At 38.3% G+C, this 8,300-nt stretch overlaps 1 protein-coding gene across 1 annotated transcript; it reads right to left on the reverse strand.

The window, feature by feature from the left end:
* Positions 1 to 5,391: 5,391 nt before the first annotated feature.
* Positions 5,392 to 8,004, reverse strand: LOC137723523 (PPR containing protein). The gene is made up of 3 exons (XM_068462726.2): positions 7,396 to 8,004; positions 6,633 to 6,837; positions 5,392 to 5,837 (listed from the first exon to the last, which is right to left on the reverse strand). The coding sequence occupies exons 1-3, from the start codon at positions 7,756 to 7,758 to the stop codon at positions 5,599 to 5,601; spliced, it is 807 nt and encodes a 268-aa protein (XP_068318827.1). The 5' UTR covers positions 7,759 to 8,004; the 3' UTR covers positions 5,392 to 5,598.
* Between the last annotated feature and the right edge of the window lie 296 nt (positions 8,005 to 8,300).

Below are 8,300 nucleotides of genomic sequence, written 5' to 3' on the forward strand. Positions count from 1 at the left end.
CTAGTAGTCCCTTAATTAAGGACTTGACTGCTACTACTTGGTCATTCTTATTCTGGTCAGTCATCATTGATAGTGGTGGGCCGGGATAATGTAAGGTCTATCCCATTCCTCCTTAGTAAGAAGCAATCTTTGTTCCAAGAGCTTTTAGGCCATCACCCTGGTAGGGCGCCCATTCTGATCAACTCCTAAACATTGTAGAATCCCAATACTAAGATTGTAGAAATTAGCCTCAACAACATTGGTTGTGGGGAGAAATGACTATGATTCGGCCTCCAATATCTCCTAAAATCCTTGCTCTACAGTAGTTGGTTCATGATAGATAGCAATTTGTTGGTGAAAAATAAATGGTATAGACAAGCTCTGGTGTATCCAATCTCTTCCCAACAAAACCCCATAAGTAGAGTTGTTGTCTACTACAAAGAACATCGTCAAGATCTTCTTGGATCCCATATCTACTTCCAAAGGCAATATACCATGTGTTTTAGTAATGGCCCCAGAAAAACTAGACACTATGAGGTCTGTTGGGATAAGGTCTTCCTCACATTTGCAAAGTCTCTTCAACTGCCCAAGTGATAGCACATTGATTGCTGCCCTCCATCTACCAACACTCTTTTAAAAATAAAAAACAAAAATCATCTCCAAATGAGTTGTCACATATATAGGTTTTAAATGGTTTTCTAATGCCAAACTTGGCTTTTTGAACACCATTTCATCAGTATAAACCCTATCTGGCACTTTTTGCATAAGATTGGGCAAGATTATCAATCTTGATTCTTCTCTGCTAGTTTCTTCAATGTTTACAAGAGTCATCATTGCTTCTTGTGACAAATAATCTTCTTGCATCACAATTGGTTGATATGGCTCAGCAAAAACATGGAGGACAACACATAAGTCATGTTAACATGAAAGTTGCTAAGTCCAGGTGCCCTTCCCTTTTTCTCTCCAATCTAGCACATAAACTAATCCGTCCAAGCTTATGCATCTTTATTTAACATCAACTCTGGTGCTTCTTCTTCTTCTTCTTCTTCTTCTGTTGGACTTATGTTAAAATCAAGTAGTTGTTCTGGGGTTCCAAAAGGTGTGCCCCCTTGTGATGGTGGGAGTACCCTTCTTTCAGGAGATATGGTTCTAAAATGAATAAGCACTGGGTTCCAACTTATTGTAGGTACCATAACCATGCTTTCTTGGTTTCTTCTTAACACCTTGTACTTCCCAGGGTAATGAGTTTGAGGAATATGTCGCCCCCTCCTTCAGTCATGCTGTTAACCTTTTCTATCTTTTTCCTGCTTTTCAAGCTTAGCTGTCTCTCACTTCCTTGAACAAACTTCTCAAACTTGATGTTCTCAAATGCTTCTGATATGGCAGTGGTTTTCAGTGAATTCATATGAGTTTTATGTTGCCTCTAAACCCTTCTTATCATAGATGCCCCTACTTCTCTCACAAGTCTTCCATCTCTTCCTACCACATATCGTTTTTGGCCTAGTCATGGTCTTCTCTATTCTCCCTGGTCTGGTGCTACCATGACTGGTGGAATAGGGCACTTGGACATCTTTTCAACGTGGTAACCTCCCATATTTACCTTCTACTTCCTTTGAAGATTCAAAATCCCTAAACACCTTAGACAAATTCTTGGGTTCTGAATCTCCTCCCAACCTATGAAACACATTCTTAGAGGTCTCTGTTTTTAACTCTGAGGCTTGGAAATTAGCCATGTGGGCATCTTGTTCTTCCCTCTCTTTTCTTTTAACTAACTGTTGGTCAATAATGGCATATGGTGCTGGTACCTTTAACTCACATTCACATTAGCATTTACTACATAAAACAACTCCTTGATCACAGCAGCTTGAGGACTTTCGAGCAACCTCTTGCTACCTTTTGTAGGCTTATTTGCGCCTCTCATTTCTCCTCCTATATTCAAAGTGGCATTTCCCTTCCCCCTTTCAACCCAATTGAGGTTTATCATATTAATTGGGGCTTCAGGGAAAGGGTCTATGTCAATCATCATGTTAGCCTGGGGCTTATCAACAACTTCCCCTTGACTATCAAGTTTTGAATCCAGTCTCTAAACTACACACAATTGGTGATGGAATGATTGAAAGTACAATGGATCTTGCAATACTTCTTCCCCCTTAGTTCTTCAGGCTTGGGCATCTTCTTGGTGTTGTTGGGCAAGATCACTCGAGCCCTCACCAGCTCCTCATAGATGTCAGCAGCCTTGGTTAAGTCGAAAGGGTATGATTAATACTTTGGGGGCTTAATAAGAACAAATCCTCCATCATTTATCACAATCTTTTGATCCTTGATTGGTTGAACCAAACCCTTCACTGTCAAAAGTTTGAAAGGAGTAGTCATCTTTACAACGCATAGCTATATTCCTTCACCAAGACTATCATCACTTTCCCCTGTCTCTAAGCCTTCAAACTTTAACTGATGTCTTGGTGCTTTATTTCCATAGAAATAGGGTTCTTTAGAGGAGTTCTTCACTTGTCGTTCTTCAGTCAATAGCCTTTCATATTTGGTAGTTGCAATCACTAACTCCTAAAGCTCATTAAATTGTACATCATAGAACTTCTTCCTTAGATATAGCATTAAAGCTTTCTAGGCAATGGGTATTAGTAGAGCATGGTTAATGGAGAACTGGCACCTCAACCTGGTCTTTCTAACCTCATCATAAAATCCTCTATAAACTTCTACTAAGTCATTAATAGTCATCTCAGGCTCCATTCTATAGAACTGCTCATGAAATGCCATTTTCATCTGCCCCTAATTGACAATAAAATTAGGGGGCAACAAATAGTATCATTGGGAAGCCAATCCCACTAGAGAGTTCCCAAACAATCTTAACTTGTAGTTGGGATTACCCTCAAAAGCCACACAGTAATTCGAGAATTTAAAAATATGGTCTCTAGAGGGCACATTACAATCTTCCCCACTAAAGGTTGGAAAGGTGGGAATCTTGAAATTAAGGGGAAAATGGTTCTGCTCAACCATATATGCAAGTACGGCTTCTAGTATGTGACCCTAAACATCAAGCGGGCTTGAGGTTGGGCATTTTGCATCACCATTCTCCTTAACTTTGCCAGTTCATTCCTGAGTTTCTAATTAGCCATGTTGTTATTCGGGGAAAAATAATTCGTCAATTTCATACCGTGGTCTATGCCCGAGAAAACATCTCTTGTTGCATCGTTCTTCCTCCAACTAGCTTATCTTCCCCTTTATTAACCAATGATGGTGGTCGATAAGGTGAAGGTTTTCTTCCATCTTCGGGCAAGCTTTTGGTACTAGTGCCCTCAGGTTGGATGGGCAAAGTTTTGTTCCATCTTGCCCATCTGGCTTCCTGACCTCTAATGGTGGTGGCAAGAGGTTTGGCAAACCTGACTCTTGTGGCTCCTCTCTAATGTCCTCTTGGTGACTAGTTCTCGTCTGCTCATTCTTCTTTCGGGTAGTTGGTTCTTTCTCCAGATCTTAAACTGGACCTCCTTCATTAACAGCTTCCTCCTCTGGTGGGGAGTATTCTAACTCCAATTTTCTCTGCAATGTCCTTGTCAAAGAGCATAGCCTGCTAACTTCCCCCATGGTTTCTAGGGAGATTTTTTCCATACTTCTCATCACTTGCATCATGGTCGCTTGCAAGTCTTCATTAGTTACTTTTCCTTCAGACTTTTTAGAAAAAGTTGGGCTCTCTATGATCCTGGGACTGAGTGGGGAGGGAAAATCTCCTGGGTGATATGTGATGTCTGCTTCTGTCGGGCAAAGAGGTTGCCTGAATTCTACCTTTCACTTGAATGTTCAATCCTTCCTTTGTCTTGGCATACAATATTACAAGATATTGTCCCACCGAGCGTGCCAAAATTATGTTCGAGCTGGATTGTCCTTTGCATAACTTCCCTTGTCTTACTTGTCGAGCAAAGTTTAGTGCTTAGTTTTCTACAATATATGTTTGTCATTAGTTTGAATGGTGCATTTGTGCGACCTTTGTTAGGCCTTGAGGCTTATAATCAAAACTAATATAAGTCTAAGCGTGCCACTGTTTTCTTTGTTTAACTTGGTTGTTCAATTAAATGTTTACTTGCGCCACAAGTCACTTAGACTCCTTAGTTGATAAAGATTGTTCATAGATGGGTTAAGTCTGTACTAAGTTCTTTTCTTGCCTTTAGATCAAGGACTTTTATTTATAATATCATATGTTTGTTTAGGAAGGATTTCAAGGTTACTCAAATTAGTTCCTTAGTTATCAATTTGAGCTAACAACGAGGAAACAAGATTAATCATAAATAAGACTTGAATAGAAGTAGTTGAAAATGGCATAGGATCTTGTTAAAGATGAATAAACAACATATCTACTTTATATAAAAACAAATAAAGGAGACTCGGGCAAGATTACAACCTTGTCAGGCAAGGTTCGTCTTCTTGCAACCACTTCTCCTTGTATTTTACAGAGACAAAAGTCTTGGAAAATGAGATACAAACAAGGTTTACTAAAGGGATTCGATACTACAACAAGGGGAAAGGTAGCAGAGCTTCTAAAAATTGACAAAAGAGAACTTTCTATGGTGGACTTGCAACTGAAAAGGGATGAACAAACTTAAAGCTATCTGGTTTTGCTATTAAGTTCAGAGTTGAGTATGTTTGAGAGTTGAGAGAGTTGTTTACTCGCATCCCTTGCTGATTTTATAAACTTCTTAGCCCGAGTGTCCAAGTTTTCTTTTTTGGTGATGGCTTCCAGAGCATGGTGAGTCATCATCTGCTTTGTTAATTACCTACCCATGCCATGGAAAAGTGCTTTTTGCTGAGGGTGAGCTGCCCTCTGTCACATGTCACTTCTCACATAGGCGTGTTGCCTATTAGTTGTCAGAAATGATTTTTAAATTCATCATGGGCTGCCACCTTTCCCAGCCCAATTCCTTTCTGATTTTTGCACGTCTGGGCCTTCAATTGCATTGAGCCCAATATTAAATATCCACCAAACACCTAGATGTGACAAGCAAACAAAAGAAATCGTATAATAGTATTTGATGTGTTATAAAGTAAAGAATTTTATCTAAAATAGTTTCAATACAAAGTAAAGTATTGTTGATGATGTTGTGAGGTAGATTCCTCCTTATATTGTGTACGTAAAGGACAAAAGAGGAAAATTCCTCCTTATATTGCCTTCTTTGGGATGGGTATCATCATCGAGGAAGACTACACAACTTAGAAAGTAAAGCTGTACAGACATAACTCTCCGGTGCAGATGCTCGGATCTTTTTCACCACCCCTGTGGATTGTTCCTAATACATCATAGAGTACCGACATTTACGTGAAAATCCAACTGTTTTCTTTTTCGTTGTAGTTCTTAGATACAATTAAAATAATAGCAAACGTAACTCGTAATTTGGTGAGAGAAGAAAATGAACAATTGGTATTTCTTCAATTTATATGCATTTGAACTGGTAAGGTCATCCGTACAGCATTGAATAAAAATTCATATTCCGAAAGGCAGAAGAACGAAAATAATACATCTTCAGTGGGATTCCACATCTCGAGGCACTTTTCTAGAGTAACATGAGATAATATTTTGTGTTACCCTAGCAATGGTTAATTCTTTGTACATTGATCTCACCAGATACAGATTATGACTCTCCAAAGCTTATGCGTCCTCCTGGCGATTTTGCCAAGTTTACGAGCAATGAAATTCGGTAGTAAAAATACAGGGCGCGGAGCAGCTGGAGGAGTGTTTTCTCTCACAGGAACGACTTCGGTGATTAAAGAAGTTGATCCTCCATTGCTGCTGCTGCTTTTTCTAAGATAGAAGCTTCGGCTACCGACATCTCCAATTACTTCCGATTTATCCAAACCTATTCAATCAAAATGGTCATGATCAACAAAATCTGCAATTCTTGTTAGAAAAGCACAAAATCAAACAGAGAGTCAGCAAACAACTTCTTGTTATTGCCTTGGTCTAGCATATGGTGAAAATTTTGAATCATTCAACACGGAGAAGATTTCACTAGATCCGAAGCATAATTGAAAGCATATAAATTAAAAACCGAAGCCCAGTAAAGGACGTTATTGTCCGATTGCCCATGTGCCACATTTCTTGTAAGTTTGGCTTTCATATAATATAGGAACCAACAAGAAAACAATGTTAGCAGAACAACTTGCCAATGAATAGGGAGGAAATTATTTGGCTTTTAGTATACTCTGTTGACGGTGACTTTCACAATAGTTCTAGCGAGTTTGATTCCTATAACACTATTGTTTCGGTAATATGAGCGAGTTTGATTCCTATAACACTATTGTTTCGGTAATATGAGTTCGATAGATTTGAGTTTAGTCTATTAATTGTAGGACCCTTCAATTGTTTCTTTTTTTCCCAATGAGGAACGCTAGGTATCAACCAACGGGAAATCATATTAACGTTGTCATAAGTTCATTGTTTAACTAAAGAACACGATTCGTCTCTTATTGGATAACAAGTTAGATGACTAAATGGATTCAGATTTAGGCAAATTCTTTTGTAAAGATAATCGTTAAAGGGTGACTTAAAAATAAAAGGTTTGGATTGTCAAGTAATATTGCAAAATTTACAAAATAAAGGAGAAGGTAAAAAGTGAAGGTACAATGGGGAAAGGTAAAGAAAAATCACTTACTTTGAAGGCTGAAGTAAGACTGATGCAACTCAAAGGACAATGCCTGGTGATCAAGCTTCGGAGTTCGACCTTCTTTGCTATATTTGTCTACAACAAGCTTAATTGTTTCTTCCACTGTAGATCCTAATTTAACCATGGTGCGCACCGGTCCGGGGCTTCCTTCAACTGACACATTCAAGACCACCTTTGCATCTTTCTTGTATCCCTAGATTGCATTTGCAAACCACATATCAGCTCCTTAAGCCATTGTACTGGAATTTAGACCAACCCAGCAGCAACCCAGAAAGGCATGCGGTCAAGTGAAATAAAACAAACCAGTCATGCCTAAATTCATTAAATTAACAGGATTGAATTTTTTTTTATTTTTTTTATTTTAACAAACGATATTATAGGTCAAAGACGAATTTGAACCACTTTATTGCAAACGATGCTTAGCCACTCTCCCAAAGTAATATCATTTGTTCAAAAAAAAACAAACAAACAAGGAAGGTTGAAAACTTTTATTGTCACTTCGTTTATGGTTTTCAATTTAGCCAATATTTTTCATAGGAAAATGAAAATTTAATTTTTAACCCTAACTAAATATAAACCATTAATTCAAAAAATAAAAAAACGTGCCACCAAACAATCCCACCTACAATTCAACTCCAATTCTTAACAGACAAACCAAAAATTCCCTTCCCAAAAAAACACAGCGAATGAAAAATTAAAAAGTTGCAAAAAGTTATAAGCAAAAAAGGAAACTTTTAAACGTTGACCGTACCTCGTTCTTCTGGGGAGAGAAGGGCAGGGGCTGCACCATCATCAGAGAAGGAGAGGAAGCAAAGATGTCCATACAAGTGTGAGGCCTGAACAAAACATCCTCCGGCTCCGACCGCATGGCTGGAACACGAAGAGCCTCCTTCTCCTCCTCCTCGTAGAAATCGCTGCCAATTGACCCCACCAATAGGGGAACGGAAGAGCATCGCTTGAGAATCTCAATAGGCTTGGAATGGTGCTGGTGGTGCTGCTTGGGCGATCGCCGAGATTGATGGGTCCTCCGGTGCGTCGAAGGAGATAGGTTCGGCGGTCTGGTTTTCTGGCCTCTGCTCACCTGAGATCGTCGCCGGAGATCCCTTTCTGACATAAAAGTAAATAATCGTAGCAGAAGATATGAATGGTAGGGTTGAGATTTGTGAAGAAATTATATATATATATATATATGTTTGTTTGCTTAATGGGTTTTGGAAGCTTTGAGAGGAGAGAACTGAGAAACGGAAGAGAGGAGGAGGAGGAAGTTGAAGAGGGAGGTAAAGTAGTTGGTGGGGGGATTTTGCGTGAGAGGGAAGAGAAAGATTTCCTTTACTTTCTGGTTCGTGCTGCATAGTGCGTGTCCATTAACTGCTGCTAAGGTTTTACCGAAACGCATTAAATTTATAAATAAAATTTTAAAAATTAAAAAATATAAAAATTGATAATTAATTTATTATTTAAACATTAATAAATTTATTCATTTTTATTAATAATATATTATTTAATTTAAAATTTTCATCTTTCTAACATTACCTTTTACCCCTTAATTTTTTGGAAAAAAAAAAACTAAAAACAAGAGCTCAAGCAAACTTATTCAACAATAAATTTACATCAAAACATCTCAAGTCGCCCTTTCCTTTTTTTTTTTTTTTTTTT

The sequence above is a fragment of the Pyrus communis genome, chromosome 4, assembly GCF_041283825.1.
Source record: "Pyrus communis isolate YQ-2024b chromosome 4, ASM4128382v1, whole genome shotgun sequence".
In the NCBI taxonomy this organism is placed as follows: Eukaryota; Viridiplantae; Streptophyta; class Magnoliopsida; order Rosales; family Rosaceae; genus Pyrus; species Pyrus communis.